The sequence below is a fragment of the Schistocerca americana genome, chromosome 1, assembly GCF_021461395.2.
Source record: "Schistocerca americana isolate TAMUIC-IGC-003095 chromosome 1, iqSchAmer2.1, whole genome shotgun sequence".
NCBI classification, from domain to species: Eukaryota; Metazoa; Arthropoda; class Insecta; order Orthoptera; family Acrididae; genus Schistocerca; species Schistocerca americana.
Window position 1 is genome coordinate 593,180,575 of NC_060119.1, and position 22,740 is coordinate 593,203,314.

Here is a 22,740-nt window from a genome sequence, read left to right on the forward strand (position 1 = left end):
TATTCAAGGATTCCATTTCAGTCCCATGAGCAGCTAGGGAAACAAGGGTCTACTCAGACAAAGTCCCGCGTGCCTGAGTAACCCTTATACAACGGAGGTGCAGCAGGATCCCCACACATTGCCCAATAACGACTGTTCCACCTCAACAGCCATGCATACCATCAGCGCACAGCAGAAAAAACCAAAAAGATACACTTTGGTGGCGCATACACCTCTGCTTTTCTAAGGGTCTCATTTGAGGTGCTACAGGTCCTGGCTCAACGGCAAGGTGATAAACAACAGAAAAGCTTGTGTGACTGATTTCTTCTGCCCGGGAATGCTTTTTGATGCAACATAATGTTCATTACAGTTAAAGAGGCTATGGGCAAAAATCCTGTACATCAGCTCATGTTACGACTATTGTGACATGGTGGAAAGATATACTTATCAAGTAACTTATCACATCTACATGCATTGAAAAGTCCTTGACACACTAGTCTCAAATGTAAATGAAATCAGATATCAAAGTGTGTCCACATCAAGAAACTCATCAAAGTTACATTGAGTGCATTAGCAGACTGACTTATCGATATTATCACTTGATTACCTAACAAAATGAGTCTTAACAACAGGTTGAAAGCTATTAATATTGTAAAAAGACACAATGATTATTAATTACATTCTATATTATCAATCCTTTAGGATAGAATAAGGTTCGTGTACCTTTGCTAAAATTACATTCTTCAGGCATAAGAAGTCTCCAAGTTCACTGACTCAATTCTATTGAAAATGCCATTTTTTTGCATTGCAAGTGATCATTTATTTTTTGTGACCAGTGAGAGAGGTTTGTCACACAAATTTACTTGGTAATGGGAAAATTTTACAGAAATTTTCACACTATTCAAGCTCTTTCACAGTTACATATGTTACAATAGTTCCATCACATTACCTTTATCAATATATAGGTAATTTGGTACATATATAGATAGTTACATAGATGGATCTGTAATACATTGCTGATGACAATCATATATTCAATGGACTTTCAGCAATGTATCAGCATATTGGAACTCAGTACTTGTTTCATATTCACACATATCAAGGGCAATCTCACAGCTCTCCTTCACAACACGTTTTGGGTCCTGCAGGTAATCCTTTAGTATTTCAAAGCATTCTGGAGACGCAATAGCACCCAGAGCTTCTGCACATTCATGGCGCACCATTTCATTTTCAGAAGCATCTTTCAAGGATGCCTCCAGAAACGGAACAGATACCGCACTTTGTATTTGTCCTAATACAAAAGCAATCTCGTGACGAAATAGGGCACCTCCGACTTTTAGCCCTACAAATCAAGAAACGTTTGAAGATTAGGCATTTTGTCAGAAAATTCAATCTCAAGACAGTTTGACAATTACAGAATTTAAAAAACACTCACCTTCACATAATGCCAATATGCTTTCCTCTGTGTTAATATTTCTTAAGGCAAACATAGCCCTGTATCTATCAAACAGACTGCTATTCTCATCCAACAAGATGTTCTTCAGATGGGGTACATCATTTTCAGATGATGGTGGAGCTGGGTCCACTGAAGCATATGGACTCTTCTGCTGATCATCTGGTTCCCTGGATTTATGAAGCCACTCAATCCTTGCTAAAGCTAACTGGCATGTTTCAGCAACTTCAACAGCTGGATCTTCAACATATTTCCTTAGAATGTCAGATACTTCCATTGATCCTATTGCTCCAAGTGCTTCAGCTAAAACATGAAAAAAACCTTTATCTTAAGTGAATAGTTTTATCTTTTTAGAATCTAACAACAACACAACAATGGTAATCATTTCAATGTGTCAGGAATTTTTATTATATGCACACTGAATTGCAAGGTCAAAATATTTTATAATATGTGTGGTTATCCAATGGAAATAAATTTGTAGTAACCCCACAATATTCACTACCATGAATGTTGCTGCGAGTAGAAATGAGACACTCAATGGTGGTCAAGTACAAAAATCTTTTACATATTTGGGTCTACCTAACCATTGGCCAAATTTGATGCCTTGTTTGCTGTTTTATGTTCTACGAGATAATGTCAAAATCTTTTTAACCACCAAAAATCTTTTCTTTCTGGTGATCAGTCTTCTGAATTGTTAGATGGGGCCCACCATGTCATCCAATCCTCTGTCAATGTCTTCACCATCACAGAATAGCACATAACAGCCTGTGTCTTCAATTATTTGTTAGATATATTCCAACATTTCTTCCCCTACAGTTTTATCATCTAAAGCAATCACTAAATCATGGAAATTATTCCTTGATGTCTTAACACATTATCCAACCATTCTGTCTCTTCTTGTCAATATTTTAAGCAGTCTTTTCCTCACTCATTCTGTGGAGATCCACTTCATTTCTTATTTGATCTGTTCATCTAATTTACTGATAATACTGTATAAGTCTCACTTTCTTGAAAGTCATACTTTGTAATGCATACCTGAAAATGTTGTTGTCAGGGATACACACAAAAAAATATCATAATATATTTTTGGAGATGCTGCCAAAACCTCTACATAAATTACCATGCTTTTCACAAAGAAGATAATGCAAAGAAATGACATCCCATTGAATGGCTGGACTTTTAAACTCCAATTTTGAAAACTGAGGACCACTTTAACATACTTCAAAAGATAACCCTGATACTAAATTACATAGTTCCCCAACATTCTCTGTGTCCAGTAGGTTACATGGAACAAAACTATCCATTTAATATGCTTGATGGAGCTACACACTATTGTATCAAAAGTGTTTATTCTGCAGAATTGAGTGATAAGAATACTATGTAAAGCTGACAACAAAAGGTTATGCAGCAGCCTCTTTCAGAGTTGTGGAATCACAAACAACTGCATCAGTCATGTTATCTATGTTTACTAACAAACATTAAGTGTCAGACAAACCAAAATAATTGCAACATAAAGTAAAAAAGGCTTAAAATTGGGTTTTACTTGTATGGCTTGGTGCCAAACTGAAATTCTCTGTTCTTGTCCAAAAGCTTTTTTTGCTCGTTCTCGACGTAGTAGTAACCCGTATTTACCCAAAAATTCAACAACTACTTCCACTAATTATCTATATCCTGATGCTGCAACTGTCTCGACACCACCACCAGGCACAGGCTTCCTAGTGCAATATATTCATAATTATTTTCCTCTGATAATGTACACTTGACAGCAAAAGAGATTGTAGTGGAAAGTCACAGCCAGATTCAAAGTCCAGTGCAGCACCAACAAGGATGATATGCGAGGTGCCATTTATCCAAATTACATTGAGAACATGTGTAAAGGCAGTATTACTTGAAATATTATGGAAAACTATTTCTGTGTGTATTCTAGACCTATTCCAAGGACTGATACTCATTAGCTGTAGATCCATTACAGAGACCCTTAACAGGGAATTTTTTGGTCGGTGTGATGTTTTCATGGCCTATAGGAGTAAACAACAGAGTTGACTGCAGCCAGAGGTCTTACTCCTTTTGATTATGAGTAATGTTAATGACAACATGCAAACAGACCAATGAAATCCATTGTTAGAGTTGAATTACTAGACAGATAAGGGCATCCGTACAGCAATACCATTGACAGCAGATTAGCATAAACAATCAGTCTATAAGAACACAAATTGTGTGGCTTACTGTGCAGCTTCCAACACATATTTCTGGCCAGTGTCACAGTTCTCCATGTTGGAATATCAACAATCTTGAGAAAAGTATAGATGACACGTTAAGCTGCAGACAGGCACAACGAAAAGACTGTTAGACATTTAGCTTTCAACCAAAGCCTTCCTCAGACAAGAAAACACACACACACACACACACACACACACACACACACACAAACCCTGATTTTCCTTTTTTCATGGGAGATATCTGCAAAAGAACTGAAGTCTACAGCAGTAAACATACATTTTAATATATAAAATGGTATGCAAGCAGAAATGAAGAATCATATTTCCTGTTACTCAAACATAAATGCTTGCAAGGTTCTGACTGTATACAAGCCTGTGCAGCATGCAAAGCTTTGGACCACTATGCACAAAATGCCCTGTTACTACTGGAGCTCTTAGCCCTTATGAAAAATTAATGTTCAAAGGCAGAATTCTCTTACACAGCCTATTTGATTAATGACTGGCCACTGCCAGATGATGATGATGATGATGATGATGATGATTATGATTACTATTTGGGTAGATAGGGCACTCGACATCATGGTCTTCAGTACTCTGATGAAAAGTCAGCCCACAAATCTCACGTGTGGGGACAAAGGCTGTCCGCACATGTGAAGCAGTTTATAATATATTAAAGACTGCCACCCTTTCCCACCAATTTAGGGATGAGGTCTGACAGTTCTCAAAATTTCACCACCCTTGTAACACTGTAATCGGCATCTATGAGGATGGTGGGCAGATCTCCAGTATCAGTATATAGGACACACGTAGCCACAATATGCCAAACTGAAAGTGGCATGCCACAAACTTTACAGAGTGGTGGTTCCTCCCGCCGGAGGAGGAAGTCACGTGGTAATGTGCAGTCTCGTAAGCAGAATCTCCTTCAGTGGCGGGACTGACTAGAAATTCACCATGCCTTTGTGGTCGATTTGCGTGACCGCAGTTTGTTGTCTGTCACTTGCAACCATTCAGTCTCCCACTGACGCACGATACATCTGTCAGAAAATGAGATGATGACATGGAACAGTATGGGACATTGATGGACAGCACTATCCCAACATGCTTCCTTGGCAGCTTTGTCGGCCATGTCATTGCCCTGTATTTCAATGTGGCCAGGTACCCAGCAAAAGATCACCTCCTTGCAAAGGTGTTGGTGCCGCTATAAGGAGTCATGGATGAACTGAATTAGCTGGTCCACTGAATACATTAGATGAAGTGCTTGTGGTGTACCAAGAGAGTCGGAACAGACAAGAAACCTTCCACAGCGATGACTGTGAATCCTCTCCACTGCCATAAGAGTGCCATATAATTCCTCATCATAATCTGTAAATTGTTGTGGAAGACACACTTTAAAAACCCCATCAGGGAAAACATCAGAAAAATCGAGAGCATTCTCTTGCTGGGCTCCACCTGTACAAACAAAGATAAAACAGTGGTATGAACTTAAAATGGACAGAAAAAGTTGTAAGAACAAAATCTGGAGTACAAGTTTTCTTGTACTGTGAAAATCACTTTGGGCCTCTGAAGATGCCTAAGCGGCAATGTGTTCCATCCCTGGCTGTGTATTTTGATGCCTGAGAGATCCAGATTCTTGAGACAACTGTAGAATATATACCAAATGGCTTGGTTGCATGGGGCCAATTCCTGAATAGTTGTTCAAAGGTGGGTTGGACCACTGAACCGAATGTCAATGGCTGAGGTGACACTGAGTTTTCAGCCCCTGTCGAGCCAAAAGGATACGTTGCCGAATCCAGTGTGGTGGTTCACCAGCCTCTGCACACAGACTCTGAACCGGGCTGGTCCAAAAGGCTTCAGTCGATATCTGAATGTCCTCGTGGTGGATAGCATCTAACATCCTGAGGTAGGAAGGACAGCCTGATCCATAGATCATGACGCCATAATCCAAAAATGATTGAACAAATGCCCTATAAAACTGCAGGAGGTGGGAACTGTCAGTTACCCATGTTTTTCCACTAAGCATTTCAAAATATTCAATGACTGGAACCCCTTTGTTCATAGGTCTTTCATGTGTGGGAGCCAAGTTAATTTCGAGTCAAATAAAAAACCCAAAAAGTGAACAGTGCCTTGAAAACATAAAATATTGTCATCCAATGTGAGTACTGGTTGGCTAAAACGCCGACGAGCACGGTTAAAATTGACACACTTAGTCTTCTTCGGTGAGAATTGAAAACCAGTTGTCTGGGTCCAGATTGTGAGAGACTAGATATGATGGGTGCCCAACAGTGAGGTCAGCACTGTCCTTACACTAATGAAAACAAACGAATGTGGAGATATCTAAAAGTGTTGGACACGCATGCACTCAAAATGACTGCACAGTTACTCTGTACCACATGCACTCTCATATGCACTAAAACTAATTAGGAGGGAAGAGAACTAATGGGAAGAAAAAAAAAAAACCATAGGGAAATGTGATTGGCTGACCACTTACAAAAATCTAGGATTAGCCAGCCACCCTTTGACACATTAAGAACATCTTCCTAAAATCTTGTTAAAAATGTTGGACACTTAACAGAACTTTAAAACCCTAACAACATTAGTTTGATCATTACATAAAATAGATGGCAGATCTGCCGGCAAATCTGCCACAGTCCACTGCTCGACAAATAAAATGCAGTCCTATAAAAGGTGGCGCACTGTGATCTGCACGCCACAGGCACCACACACAGGAGGGTCCTTTCGCTGGAGTAAGAATGCATGTGTCATAGAGCTGTGGCGTCCGCCCCCGGTAGCCGAGTAGTCAGTGCGACAGACTGTCAATCCTAAGGGCCCGGATTTGATTCCCAGCTGGGTAGGAGATTTTCTCTGCTCAGGGAATGGGTGTTGTGTTGTCCTAATCATCATTTCATCCTCATCGACGCGCAAATCACCAAAGTGGTGTCAAATCGAAAGACTTGCACCAGGCGAACGGTCTACCCAACGGGAGGCCCTAGTCACAGGCCACATACATACACATAGAGCTGCGGCCTATGCGAAGATGGGTCAGAAGGACCTCATCCTGCTAACTTGGCTGGAAGGAAGTACTCCACAGCCGAGTTGTGGGCTTGATGACACGGAGCTTGTTATCAGTTACTGCCAGCCATTTGTCTTCCCATCAATTCATGACTTTGTACCTCAACAGTGAAGTGTGCGGGTGAAGTTGGGGCTGCATGGAACTTACACACCTGACGAACCGCACTGCCACCAGGTGGTAAGTGGCAGTTCCCCTGCCTCAGCACAGATGCTAGGTATGGGACTGGTCCGATAAGCACCTGTGGCCAGCTGAATCCCCTCATAACAGACAGCATCAATGATCCGCAAGTAAGAGGGCCTCGCTGACCCATGCACCATGCAATTATAGTCCAGCCACGAATGCACAAAAGCCCAATAAAACTGAAGGAGATGTGCTCTGTCCGCTCCTCAAGACCTGTGGCTAAGACACTTGACGATGATCAATGCCTTCAGGGTTCTGGCTTTCAGGTCTCGCAGGTGCGGTAACCACGGCAATTGGCAGTCAAACATGAGGGCCAGAAATGGCACTGTGTCTCTAAAATGTAGGATGATGTAGCCCATATTAAAGGCAGGCAAAATAAGACAGCAATGAGAATGATTAAAAAGAACTCGCACGCACTTATCTGCAGTAAACTGAAAACCAGTTTTTGCAGCCCACTCCTCTAAACTACACATTTTAAGTTGCAACAGATGGCTCATTGATAGATGTGATACTGTTGATGGCTATGGAAAAGAGGGTAACACTTAAAACACTGTCCTGAGGAACATCATTATCCTGTTCAAATTTATCAGACAGTGTGTTACCAACTTGGGTCCAAGAAGCAGCCTCTGCAACAAGATCAAAGATTGTACCAGAATGCCACAAAGTCCTTTTGGAGCTAGTGGAAAGTGATAGGGTAAACCTATTGTGGGTCTCTGCTCACTCAGGAATTAGTGGTAATGAGCAAGCTGATAGGTTGGCCAGGATAGGGGCAATGACACCATTTATTGGACCAGAACCCGTCCTGACAATCACCAAGGCAATGATCAAAATAAAACTTCGAGACTGGATGAGGAGTCAGCATGCAGAATATTGGGCTAAGGTCCAAAAGCAAAAACATGGCAAGGTATTGATGCCGAAGATATGTTCTAAAAGATGTGTCTCAATCCTGGGCTTGAACAGGGGAGAAATGATACTCATAGTTGGACTATTGAAAGGCCATGGGAACTTCAAAAAACACCTACATACAATGGGGTTAATAGAAGAAGACCCCAAATGTAGGATGAGTGGTGTGGGTGAGGAAATTGCATCACATTTGATCTTCGAATGTGAGGCATTGGAGATTAAGAGACACAGAACATTCGGATCAATCAGACCTGAAGAAACTGTGTCTAGCAAAGCACTGGTAAAGGATCTCCTTGCACCATTCAAGGCCATTGGTTGGCTTTACTAGACACACAGGGAATGATACCACACAATAAACTCTGTTTTGGTGTGGGCACCAGTGGGCTTGACCAATGCTGTATTCGCTACCCTGATAAAATCAAATAAAATCAGGTGTCGTCTGTGTTGATGGTCCACCTTGGGAATAGGTTTCTACACCATGGAAGGTGGCAAAGACAGGCAGTTTTGTTGCCTTACATTCTGTTTTCAGCATAGGCATAGGAGACCCGCTTGGTCACTTGTTTCCTGTATTTTGCGTTCTTCAGCAAAAAAAGGGCAGTCTCGGCTCCAGACTGAGTGGTTTCCTGAGCAGTTGATGCAAATAGCCGGAGATGAGCAGTCAGTCCCAGCGTCATAGTGGCTTTTCCACAGTTTGCGTTATCTCCACAACTCATGGTTGTATGGCTGAAACGCTGGGATTTATAGCACCGTTTAGGGTTTGGAATGTAAGGCTGAACATAAAGTCGAAGGAACCCTGCCATAAGATGTTCAGGCAGTGTCGGAGAATTGAATGTGACAATGAAAGTGGCAGTCTTTCAGTTGCTCCATTATTCTTCTGAGTTTGTTGCTCCACATTGACTATTCCCTGGGATGCCCATTCTTGCTTCAGTTCTGCTATGTCCACGTCCATGATATCTCAGCATGTGACAACACCCTTACTGGAGTTGAGAGAGGTGTGCATCTCAACAATGGTATCATATCAATCAGTTTCTGTGATTTCTTAAGAAGGTCTATCTGCTTTGACCCGTTAGTTTCGACCAATGATGAGCCATTACGCAACTGCGTCATACATTTTAATGTTCAGCAAGGCCTTCCATACCCATATGGATATAAAAGCGGGACACTTTCTCAAATGTCCACTCCTTCCTCTTTATCACCAGAAACACATTGTTATTCTTGACTCCATGAGCCTTGTTGCTGCAGTCCAAAGTATTCTTATTATCAGGACTAGCCGCTCTCATTCTTTTGGATGAATGTGTGTAGATACTCCCAGGCGGTACACCATTCCTGCTGGAAAGAGAAGATGATTTCGAGAGTTCCATCTCAGTCCCACGAGCAGCAAGGGAAATAAGGATCCACTCAGACAGAGCCCTGTGTGCCTGAGTAAGCCTTATACAACTGATGTGCGGCAGGTTCCCCAGAGGCTGCCAGCTAACGACTGTTCCATCTCAACAGCCATGCATCCCTTTTTTTCCCTTTTAATTCTGTCCTTGCGTTCCAGGAAGTCAAGTCCAGATCCCCATTCCCTAAGCCACAACGTTCCACCGCCGTGCCACACGTTGGTCGCAGAAGCATACCCAGAGCTTACGGAGACAGGGGATTGGCAGTGCTTACCAGTCCCCAGCTAAGGAACCCCAGGGTCGCCAAGCCCATACTCAGCAAATCAATGCTGAGCCCTTCAGAGCCCACAAAATGGTGGCCCAGGGTGTTGGAGATAGCAACAGAGTCCACGATTACTTTGTCTGCTACTGTCAGGCTGGAAATTGGCGAATGGATCTCAGTCCTAGAGAGCCATCGGAGGTTGGCCCACATGACAGAGCAAGGGGTGGAACTGTTAAAAGTACTAGTGAATGAAACCCAGCTAGCTTTTTTGCTATCCTGAAGAATGCAATGACACTTTTCATGCATCTGCTTATAATTAATGCAGTTTTCCATTGTAGGATGACTGTTAAAAACACAGAGCATGTCTCCGCGCATGAATTGTATCGCAGCATGTCTCAGTCCACCAAGGGACCAGGACACAGCATGATAAAGAGGAAGTGCGAGGAATGGACTGTTCTGCTGCGGTAAGGATAATGTTTGTAAGGTAGTCCACCTGGTCATCACAACTCTGGAAGGTCATCAGGGAGGCGTAAAGCCGCCAGTCGGCCTTAGTAAGCCACCATTTGGATGTGCACACAGGTGGGGTAGGAGTCAGCAAATGGGTAGCACACGGGAAGTGGTCGCTCGAATAGGTGTCAGAAAGAATGGACCAGTCGAGACTATGGGCAAGCTGGGAAGTACAAGATAGGTCCAAATGGGAATAAGTGTGTGAGGAGTCAGAAAGGAATGTGGGTGCTCCTGTGTTAAGGCCAAAGAGGTTAAGTTGATTAAGAGGTTCAGTCAAAAGGGCACCTCTCCAACAGGACCTGGGAGAACCCCAAAGTGCATATTAAAGTAACTGAACGGCAGAAATAGGTGAGGAAGCTGCCCAATAAGTTGGAGGTAGTCTGCCCTCCTGACACCAAATGACGGAGGGATGTGAATGGTACAAAGGGAAAAGATCAAGTGAGGAAAGAAACGGTGAACTGCAACAGCTTGAAGCAGCCGGGTAGTCAGGGACATCGTGCGACTATGAATGTCATCCCGGATGAGCACCGTGACTCCCACACATCAGGGAATTCAGTTCTCAGTGGGAGGAGGTGGGGGAAGGTCAAAACAAACCAGAGAGAAATGCAAGAGGTCACAGTGGTTGTGAGGACGCAGTTTTGGTTCCAGGAGATAGAGAACAAGCGGATGCTGTGATTCTAAGAGCAGCCTCAGTTCTCTTTCTTGGATCGAAGGCTAAGAAGGAAGGGGAGTAAGGAAAAAATGAAGGGTTCTCACCTCAGCGGCTGCCGAGTGCCAGCCTTCAAAGACTCACTACTACAGGGTTGGTTGGTTGGTTTAAAAGGAGAAAGGGGGGGGGGGGGAAGGGACCAAACTGCAACATCACGGTCCCTTGTTTCCACTAGAACCTTCACCCAAGGGAAAGAAGATGTACGGCACAATAACAGGAGAAATTAAGAACCAGAAGAACGACAGAAGGACAACAAACACTACAATGGGCAAAACAGGACAAGAAAACCACAGAGAGATGCAAGAAACAGGGAGAAGCGATTAAAAACAAGTAAGCAGATTACCATGAGAATAATTAAGGAGAAGTCAGCCACTCTGCAACATATTAAAACCTCCACCCTAAAAGCCCTACTGTGAAGGTCACAGAGGGACAAAGGACACACACTAAAACTCAGATCAAATGATAAAACTCACCCTCACCAATAAAATGTAAAACTAAAGCTGCTGTTGAGGCACTGTCACCCAACACCGAAGGTAGAGTGCTGGGGAAAAAAGTCTGCCGCAGAGAGAATAAAAGTGGGCAGTCCAGCAAGATGTGGATGACTGCCATTTGGGCGCCACAGCGACACTGAGGTGGGTCCTCGCGACGACGGAGGTGACCATGTGTGAGCCACGTATGGCCAATGCAAAGCCGACAAAGGACAACAGATTCCCTGCGAGAAGCCTGCAGGGAAGACTTCCACACGTACGCAGTCTCCTTAATGACATGCAGTTTGTTGTACATACTATTATGCCACTCTGTCTCCCAAAGCTGAAAAACCTTGCGGTGTAAGACAGAATGCAAGTCAGTTTCAGAGATGCCCATTTCCATGGGCAGTTTCTGCGTATCCGGTTTGGCCAGCCTGTCAGCAAGTTCATTGCCTGGGACTCCGATCTGTCTTGGGGTCCACACAAACACTACTGAACGACTGGACCGTTCCTGGGCAGAGATGGACTCCTGTATGTTCACTACCAAAGGATGGCGAGGGTAGCACTTGTTGATAGCTTGCAGGCTGCTCAGGGAGTCAGAACAGAGAAGAAACGACTCACCAGAACAGGAACAGATGTTCTGAAGTGTACAAGATATAGCCAAAAGTTCTGCAGTGAATACGCTGCAGCCAGCGGGCAAGGATTGCTGTTCAGTATAGCCTCTGCAGACATAGGCAAGGCCAACGTTACCATCAGTCATCAAGCAGTTGGTGTAAATAACTTCAGAGTCTCGGAACAAGTCAAGAATCGAGAGGAAGTGACAGTGGAGAGTGGCGGGGTTAACGGAGTCCTTAGGGCTGTGCGAAAGGTCCAGACGAAGATTCGGCCGAGGTGTACACCATGACACCATGAAGGTGTACGTGAATGGACCTCAAGTAGAGATGGTAAAGGGAAGGACTCCTGTATGGAGAGAAGGGATCGCAAGTGAACTGCAATCGTGACCCCTGACCTGGACCACCAATCAGGGAGATTAACTGCCATGGGTGGGAAATGGAGATGGTCATTCGGATGCTCAGGAGAACTACGAATGTGTGCAATATAACTGGTGAGCAGTTGTGCACATTGGATCCTTAATGGAGGACTCTGGCCTCCACTAGGACATTGGTCACACAACTCGTTCTGAAAACTCTCGTCCCTAGGCGAACGCCACAGTGGTGCACTGAGTCCAGTAAACACAACGCTGAGGGCACTGCCACACCGTAAACCAGACTCCCACAGTCAAGGCAGGATTGAACAAGGGCTCTGTAGAGCTGCAGCAGCGTAGAGCAATCTGTACCCCAGTTGGTGTTGCGCAAGCAGCGATGAGCATTGAGGTGACGTCCGCACTCCTGCTTAAGCTGACGAAGGTGAGGTAGCCAAGTCAAACAGCATCAAAAAATGTTCTTAAGAATCAATATGTCTCCACTACAGTGAGTGGATTGTCATTAAGATAAATTTCAGGTTCCGGATGAGCGCTATGATGCTGACAGAAGTGCATGACACACGACTTTGCAGCTGAAAACTGGAAGCCGTGGACTAGAGCCCATGAATGTGCCTTTTGAATGGCTCCCTGTAGGTACCGCTCAGAAACACCAGTACTGGAGGAGCAATATGAAATGCAGAAGTCATCTGCGTACAGAGAATGGGAGACTGATGGCCCTACAGCTGCTGCTAGACAATTAATGGCCACTAAAAATAGAGACACACTCAATTTGGAGCCCTGCAGAATGCCATTCTCCTGAATATGGGGGAACTATAGGAGACATCAACTTTGACACGGAAAGTACGGAGTGGCAGGAAGTTTTGGATAAAAATCAGGAGCGGGCCCAGGAGACCCCACTCACACAATGTGGCAAGGATACGATGTTGCCAGGTCGTGTTGTATGCTTTACCTAAGTCAAAAAAGGTGGCAACCAGGTGTTGGCATCTGGAAAAGGCTGTTCAGATTGCAGACTCAAGGAATACAAGATTATCAGTGGTAGAGCAACCCTGGTGGAAGCCGCCCTGACATGGAGCCAGTAGGCCACGAGACTCCAGAACCCGACCCGACCCGACCCAACCCAACTGCCGACACACAGTACATCCCAGCAGCTTACAGAGAACATTGGTGAGGCTAATGGGCCAATAGTTATCCACATAAAGCGGATTTTTACCAGGTTTTAGCACCAGAATGGTGCTCTCCCGCCACTGCGATGGAAAGACACCATCGCACCAGATCCGGTTGAAGGTGACAAGGAGCTATTATCACTTGTAGTCAGACAAGAGATGTTTGATCATCTGACTGTGGATCCGATCTGGCCCAGGAGCTGTGTCGGGGCAATGTGCAAGGTTGCTGAGGAGCTCCCACCCTGTAAATGGGGTGTTACAGGGTTCACTGTGGCGTGTAGTGAACAAGAGGACTTTCCATTCGCCATTTGAGGGTGTGAAAGGCTGGGGGGTAGGTCTCCAATGCAGAGGCTCGAGCACAGTGCTCGGCAATCGCGTTTGCATCAGCAGAGAGCACATCATTGATGTTAACACCAGGGACACCTGTTGGGGTCTGGTACCCAGAGGACGTCTGATCTTCGTCCAGACTTGAGAAGGTGACGTATGGCACTCAATGGTCGACACGTACCTCTCCCAACACTCCTGTTTCCGTCATTTTATAAGCAGGCAAACACGCGCACGGAGCAGCTTGAAGGCTATTAGGTGCTCTAGAGAAGGGCGTCACTTATGTCACTGTAGAGCTCGCTGATGCTCTTTAATTGCCTCAGCAACTTCTGGCGACCATCAAGGGACTGTCTTTTGCCTGGGGCACCCTAGAGAACAAGGGATCGCGTTTTCTGCTGCAGAAATTATCATTATAGTGACCTGCTCAATCATAACATTGATGGCACCACGTGGGGGAGATTCATTGGTGGCAGCAGAGGTTACCTTGTTTAAAGCCACCTCGGTAGGTGTCCGTGGGCTTGACGTTGGGTGAGTGACAGGAAGATGGCGAAGTGGTCACTACCACACAGTTCGTCATGTGTTCTTCAGTGGATAGATGGGAGAAGTCCTGGGCTGCAAATTGATAAATCAATGGCCGAGTAACTACCATGAGCCACACTGAAATGTGTGGTGCCTCCAGTATTTCAGAGGCAGAGGTCGAGTTGGGATAGTAAATTCTGGACATCTCCGCCATGGCCAGTAAGCATGGTGCCACACCACAAGGCGTTAAAACCTCCCAAATGTCGGAAAGGTTTAGGGAGTTGATCAATGAATGCAGCCAAGACATTCAGGGGTACCAAACCATCCGGAAGGATATATATGTTGCAGACACTTATTTCCTGCGTTGTCCGTATCCTGACAGCCACAGCTTCAAGTGGAGTTTGAAGGGGCACAGGTTCACTAAATACCGAGTTCAGGACATAAACGCATACTCCACCTGACACACTATTATATTCGCTATGGTTCTTGTACTATCCCCTGTAGACGCAAAGGGCAGGGGGCCGCATTGCTGGGAACCAGGTTTCCTGGAGGGCAATGCAGAAAGCAGGTGTAAAGTTTAAGAGTTGCCGTAGCTCAGCCAGCAATTCCACTAGAGGATGACGTGATCGTGAGACTGGGAAGGCACGAAACACTCAATGAGGCAGTCTATGCCTCAGGGTCACCTGCTACCACCGACTTATTTCCTGAACAGCCTATATCCATTGTGTCTGAGAGTGGCGAGATCTAGGTCCTGAACAGACACCAGAGTCTTCACCTCATCCTCAGATGCAGAGCTTGTAAGCAGCAACGGTGCAGATGCACCGCAATTCCCTTAGGCTTGGGGGTTTTCTTTCTGGATTTCTCTTGTTGATCCTTGGGTTTCTCTGGCTGGGAGGGCTTCACTTATTCAGTCTCCGGGACTGAGGACGATCATGAAGCCCTTTCACTTCTCCGGTTGAGAAGTGGGGACTGGTGTCCCTGATGGTTGGGGGGACAGTGCTCCCGATGTGGGAGCATCAGGGAGGGAAGTGCCCCCCACCATCAAGGAGGCAGGTGCAGTCTTCCAGCTCTGAGAGCTGATTGGAACTCGCCGTAGTGATGGGGCTACAACTGTTCTTGTAGCGGCGCTATAAGAGGAGGCCATTGCCACAGGATGTATGTGCTCAAATTTCCTCTTGGCCTCAGTGTAGGTCAGTCAGTCCAGGGTCTTGTATTCTACGATTTTCCTTTCTCGCTGCAAAATCCTGCAGTCTGCTGAGCAAGGGAATGACGTTCTCCACAGTTGACACAGATGGGAGCGGGTCACATAGAGAACTGGGATGGGATGGACATCCACAATCTCGACATGTTATGCTGAAAGTACAGCGGGAAGACATATGGCCGAACTTCCAGCACTTAAAGCACCGCACTGAGGGAAGGATATATGGCTTGACATCACAGCGGTAGACCATCACCTTGACCCTCTCGGGTAATGTGTCACCCTTGAAGGCCAAGATGAAGGCACCGGTGGCAACCTGATTATCCCTCAGGCCCTGATGGATGCGATGGACGAAATGAACTCCTCATCACTCTAAGTTGGCGCGCAGCTCATTGTCAGACTGTAAAAGAAGGTCCCTGTGGAATATAATACCCTGGACCACATTTAAGCTCTTATGAGGCGTGATGGTAATGGAAACATCACTTGTCACAAGTGAGTAATGCCCGTTACTGGGCAGAGGATGCTGTTTTTATCAAGACTGACCTCGACTGCATTTTGGACAAGCCCTCCACCTCCCCAAACTTGTCCACTAAATGCTCTACAAAAAACTGAGGCTTCATCGAGACAAAGGAGTCCCCATCAGCTCTTGTACATATAAGGTACCGGGGTGAATAAGGTTCACTGCCATCCTTAACCTGGCATTCCTCCCATGGTGTGACCAGGGAAGGGAACGATTTAGGATCGTACTTCCTTCCATTGTACTGAGACTTGGAATGCTTAGAGACTGCTGGCGTTTGATCACCAGCAAGTGATCACGTACTACACTTCACGGCGTGTCATCTGCCCTGATGCCACCCACTCCAACCAGGGGCCCTCCCCAGGGGCATCACCCAGCCTCAGTAAAGGCCACCTGGCAGGATGGCCATTGCCGGGAGTCCTGATGCCCCAAGGAGATGGGCATCTACTCCATGGCATACAAGGGGAGTTAAATGTGCAGGCATCAGCAGAACGATCCTTGTGTAGTCAGGGGTTACAATCAACAGGGTACATGGCAGCCTCATCACAATGGACTGGCTACCGTGCTGGGTGTGAGGTGCAGAGAATTCCACGGTCATCGTTGGCGCAGAAAACTATATTGCATAATTGGTGGAGGGAAACGCACCCAGGAAGGTGTCCTCGCTCAAGAGATGGAGGGTGAGCATGACTGCAATGCCACGACGAGAAAGTGGGCTAAAGATCTACATGCATGATGGACACGGTGCACCATGTAAGGTGGGACATGATGCATCATGTAAAGTGCCCTTCCCCAATCGGCTCACTCTTCGGCAAAATTTTGAAAAATGGAGGTCAAACCCTACGTGGGACCATGACATAAAGGACGAAACGTGTGAGACTCCTTTTAGTCACTTCTTACTACATGCAGTAATACCTCGGGCCTATTCTAACCCCCAGGCCCACAGGGGGACTACTACAGGGCACAGTGGCTGGAGGACCCTGCTCTGTGAGACCTACAGAGGCACCGCCATTCTCCTTCTGTCAGTCTGCGGGGTCCAGGGCGGAAAAACTGTTGGTGGTATGCACCAGCAACATGGACGACGGCTGCGTGAGGGTACCACATGGCGACACCATTGAAGAGGAACTTCAAGTCGGTGAAGGATATGACTGTTTGCCTTTGTTTGACGCCTTGGAGCCTTTCCGGTTGGCAAAAGGGGGCTCAGATGATGGTTGGCTGGAGGGACATATTAAGTCTTCATGGGAGTATTCCTTCCATTCTTTCCGGACTGCTGGTTGTGTAGCAGGTGACTTCACCCAAAGTTTCGTGGCTTGCTGCATAGCTGGAGGAGGAGACTGGGCTGCTACCATAACACTGAGCGATTTTACAACTGCAATGCTGTATTTGAGGTCATTTGTCTGCAGAACCGTGTCGTTCATGGAGTGAGAAGCAGCAAGAACAATACTTTTTAAGTGCTGGGTGGTAGAATGCAGGGTTTCCGACTAGCCAACAAATTGTGAGCGAGCGAAGAAGGCACTTTTTCCTTCACCCAGATCTCCTGGTCAGCCCACTCGTCGAGATACGTGGAACAATCTCTGGAGGCTGCGTCATGGTCGCCAGTGCAGTTGATACACTGGGAAGGAGGAGGTGGACAATTGCTCTCGTGAGCATCCCTACCACAGATGACACATTGGCCAGTTGTCGACCGGAGACTCTAGAGTGGTTGTAACAATGACACAGGTAGCAGCGCATTGGGTTCAGAACGTACAGACTTGAGAGTGATAACTTCATAACCTGGTTTGATATTTGATGGGAACACCAGAGAAAAGTCAGAAAACGAGTGTTTTTGTCATTAAAGAGGCATTCCCCTTTATCATCGCCTGATGGACTGCAATGAAACCCTGATCAGAGAGATATATTTGGATTTCTGTCTCGGTCAGACCATCGAGCAGCCTAATGTAAATAACATTACAGGAAGAATTCATCATTCAATGGGCCTCGACACGAACAGAATAGCCATGGAGGAGCAGAGCTGCAACCAGTTGTTATGCTTGAGAATCACAAGTAGTCCTCAAAAACAAAGTGCCATTGCGTAAAAAAGAGCAGGATTTCACAGGGCCAGCAATTGCATCAACAACTTTCTGAATAATAAAAGGATTTACCAATGCAAAGGACTGCATCTTCAGTATGTGAAACCATGAGGTACCGTGGTGCCACTGGAAGGGTCTTTGAATTGTTTAACTACTTCCATTTACATTTTGTAGACTTTGACTGTAAAGAAGATAATTGGCTCATTGCAAGAAAATCCACCATGATTGCCAGTGTGTCTGGTGGTGCGATCCTTCCAATTAGGGGCCCCCTTCAGAAGGGGACACACCCACCTTAGGTGATTGTTCACATCTCAAGCGACACCTCCCAAACACCTGACAGAGGGACCAATCGGCAATATGGGAAGGTAGCAGCTCAGGCAATCACCCTTCCCTGAGCCTGGCCTGTACCAGGCAGTATGTGGAAACCCTACCTGTCAACCCAGGGATGGGAATTACCTTTTACCTTCACCTGTTGCATATCAGATGTGTGAGCTGGCCTTCAGGAGTGCACAGGGAGGAAGAAGAAAAAGAGGAACCTCAAATGCTGAAGTGGCGGAAGGATAGGAGAAAGTGAACGAAGAAAGAAGAAAAAAAAGGAATGAAAAAACAGTGGTGAGACTGTTCCGATGTCAGTCACTGAAAATGCAGAGTACGTTACGAAAAATACCCCAGACATGTTCCCCAAGGGAGGGGAAAAAGAACAGCAAGAGGACAGACATGCAGCACGGAAGGGAAAAGATGTTGCAAAGGCTGGGGACACATGGTAGTCAAGCACAAACCTGCCAAAGATCGGGGGGGGGGGGGGGGGGGGGGGGGGGGGGGGGGGGGGTTTAGGGTGTGCCCATACCAGCCATTTCCACTTGTGGAATCACAGTACGCTTTCCCAAAATGAATACCACAACCATAAATGCACTGCAGCTGATTATACTAATAAAGTATGAGTTTAAATTTCTGGTGTGCACTATTAATAACAAACTGTAATATTTTTGTTGTGTGTCCTAGAGTCATACCAACATGGCCCTCGAGTGCTGATCAATGCTTAGCCCATTATAGTGAACTACAGTGGTGTATTCCTGGATATATGCCAATCTTCAGTCTCCTCATAGGCTGGAATCCACGTGAACTGTGACATCCTTGGTTGCCACAAACAGACATCCAGAAAAATCTGAAGACATTCTGCAATGCTTGCTCAAATGAGATTATATTCAAATGAGATCATAATCAAATGATGCATTAAGACGCAAAACAACAAAGCCACCATATGCAGAAGATGTCTGTGGTAATCTATTGCCTCAAATATGTATGCAATCAATAAAGTTTTGTTTGACTGCAGAATATAATGGAAGTGCTGTCCTTGTTAGCTGCATGGAATGTGCTGGCCACAAAAACTTGGCCTCTCTGTTCACACAATCTATTCCAAGCCTCTTTTAAAACCACTGAAACACTCAACATTTTTTGCAAACTTTGATTTCAAAACCAAGGAACCAACTGCACGGCAATTCTCCTCAAAAGAGAGTACAAATCCTGAATGATATTAATGACAGTAACTAAACAACTCTATTAATCCCTCCACCAGGAGATCATCCCAATACTATCTCAAGACATCGCTGCTAATGTTGTACTGGAATATGCTGACCTCTATTCCCGAGCCCTGAACCAATCAGGGGATAGAGTACTTTTCTGCTACATGTCATTCATATGCAATACATTGCATCATCCTGTTCCATTGCACACTCTATCAACTAAGTTCCTGTAGCTCAATTGGCCCATGATGTTAATTGAATGAGACCCAATGCCGTGCAAGTTATACAATATGAAGTGATCAAAATGTGTGTACGGATGAGAAGGTGAACAAAGTCAAACTTCTACAAAGCCCACTCTGCACCATTGTTGAATTCCTGATACCAATTAACATTGATTCTTGTATGTACAAAACACTATTCCGTAGAACAATGAGTGTTATTTGTAATGCCAAAATACGATAAAACTGGGGCCAATGTTTGCTGCTAGCTCACGTGTATGGGATGGCTCTGAAAACTATGCAAAAAAAACTATAATACTAGTAATACATTAATTCCGTAAGTTTACCATCAGCAGCTGAGTATTCTGTCTACACAACAGCTGCATATTATCTTACAATTATATTACGGAATTCTGACAAGGGGTGGATACACACAACTAACCAAGGATTCTGATGCGCTTTGACACATTGACAGTGGACCATTCAAAAGTAACTCTTGTGAAACAATTTAGGTGACTAGGTCTTAGCTATATAGGTAAAAATACAGGTTTATTGTTTCATATTACTGTTCAGGCAGTCTCTTCCTGAACTTTGTCTTTATTTGTCTAATGATAAATGTCAAAGGCACTCAAAACACACAAATTTTCTGCACCACAATTACTAGCAAGATAGTTCTTTTTTCCAGATGACACTAGTATTGTAATCAATCCAAGCATACATACAGCAACCACAGAAATGGTAAATGAGATTCTCAAAAGCATCATTGACAGATTTTCTGCAAATGGTTTCACCTTCAATTTTAAAAAGACAACATATTCAGTTCTGTGCAGCTAGGGGTATTACAGCAATGATGTAACAAATGGCAAGGAAATAATAAATAGAGCCAAAACTTCAAAATACACAGGTTTCCATATGGATTAGAGTTTAAAATGGAAAAAAGCACATTTTGGAATTCCTAACACAACTTAGTTCATCAACATTTGCACCTAGAATCACTGCAAATCTTGAGGACACACAAAGCAGTAGGTTCACATATTTTGCATGTTTTCATTCAATAATGTCACACAGAATAATGTTCTGGGATAACTCATATTTAGGAAAGGTTATCTTCTTCACTAAAAATCATGCTGTAAGAACAATACATAGTTCTCACCCACAATCATCTTTTAGACGCCTGTTTAAGGAGTTGGGAGTTTTGACTATTGCTTCAGCCATTTAGTCTCTCATGAAATTTTTTGTAAATAATCAAATGTACTTCAAAAGGAACAATGATGTATATAATTATGATGGGAGAAGGAAAAATGATATTCACTACTCCACATTATGCTATTCTTTACCACAAAAAGGGGTGCACATGACAACTAAAATTATCTATAACTTGCTCAGTGATATAAAATGTCTGACACAGCAAAGTAAAATTTGAAAATGAATTGAGGAGAAACCCTTTGGCAACTCCTATTCCATAGAGGAATTTCTCTTATTGTAGTGTGTAAAAGGCTGTGGGCAGGAATTGCTAACTCATGCCTGTATATTTAATAATAATAAACAAAACAAAAATGTTCAGCACATCTACAAATTAATTTGTGATGTGAATGTAAAATGATTCATTTCACATAATTACCATTTATCATGCAAATGATCCATGGAACATGGAACTAACTGTAGCTGTACATTGCATTATTTTTACCTGCATTATTAGATTTTCCCGTAATTATCACACAAAGTACAGTTTTACTAAACACTTCTAATTATTCATGTGACAAACAAAAACTGTTAAGTTTAGGGATTTGAAGCCACAATGTCCAAGTGAGCAAGTAATCCACCTAATGCCCCATCAACTCTCCAGTCCTAACTAGTCATCAAATGTGATGATTGTAGACTATGTTTCTTTCATTAACCAAGGCTTAGTGATCTAAACTGTGTACAGGGCTAAACATTTTAGCAGCATCATACCTGAAGGGGAACATCATTCTGGTGTAATATATAACATTGGACATTACCCCTGCTTGTGGTGGCATAATCTACTACATTGACCGGCATTTTAACATGGCAAGTTATATTGGTCACCACATATTAGGTTGCTAACTATTTCAATTGCACAATATGGCAGAAAAAAAACACTATAACTGATCAGCATGTAGGCACATTTACATAGTACTTTATGATGTGAATATAAAATGATTCATTCTAAATCATTGCGATTTATTGTGGACGTTATCAATGGAACACTTACTGACTGACTGACTGACCAGCCACATGTCTGTGGCAATTTGGACGTAGATGTCTTCATGTGGAGTTCGGATGTTTTACAGGACATATGACTGGCTTGATGCTGCCCAGCATACTCTCACCAAGAATTTATACCAAACCTCAGCCCCAATGACAACATATTGACAGAGATGAAATGGACCATGTGAAACACTGTGCAAGTTTTAAGGCAAAAAATATCTTAATAAGGAATGTTAACTGTTTGTTACATTAATTTTGTGTTCTATGGATTCAACAAGTTAAATTAAAACAGAAAAAATTACCTGAGGTGTGGTAGGATTCAAATCCTGCGATCATATAATTACTTGGAAGTCTGCTGACTACGCTACTGAACTGTGAAGTCACTATACCCTAATCATGTAAGGGTAAATGGAGTCCATTCCATGTCAAGTGGTCTACAGGTTCCCACATGATCATAATGGAGTTTGACAAAATTTTGTATGAACAACCATACATGTCCCCAATGACACTGGTAAATTTTCATAATTATTAATTCAATACTTCCGGTTGTATAGTAATTTGTTTGACACCACAATTCAGCTTTTGGAAATCAAAAGGAGAATGAAATTTTATATTCTAAGGCATTGTATTGGTAAGCTACAGGCACAAAGTTTCAGGTTTATCCCACTGTTAGCTTTGGAGATATAAAAGCCTAAATTTAAATTTTTTTTTTTCAAGTGTAGGTTTCCAGCCGACTTTCATTCAAATTACACATATACAAATCATTTCAGTAATCTTTTTTTATTATTTCACTCAGGAGAGTGCAAGAAGTTGTACAAGGTGGCCTATTTCTGTTTCTTTCAAGAAAATATTTCCGGAGATACTACGTCGAAG

General features: G+C 44.0%; 1 protein-coding gene across 1 annotated transcript in view; it reads right to left on the minus strand.

The window, feature by feature from the left end:
* Positions 1–774: 774 nt before the first annotated feature.
* The window catches only part of LOC124606796 (deoxyhypusine hydroxylase), a 37,861-nt gene continuing 15,895 nt past the window's right edge, over positions 775–22,740 (minus strand). The window contains exons 2-3 of the mRNA XM_047138868.1: positions 1,415–1,735; positions 775–1,321 (exon numbers count right to left, since the gene is read on the minus strand). Of these exons, the coding sequence (XP_046994824.1) occupies positions 1,014–1,321; positions 1,415–1,735 (629 nt within the window). The 3' untranslated portion in view covers positions 775–1,013. The remainder of the gene's footprint in view (positions 1,322–1,414; positions 1,736–22,740) is intronic.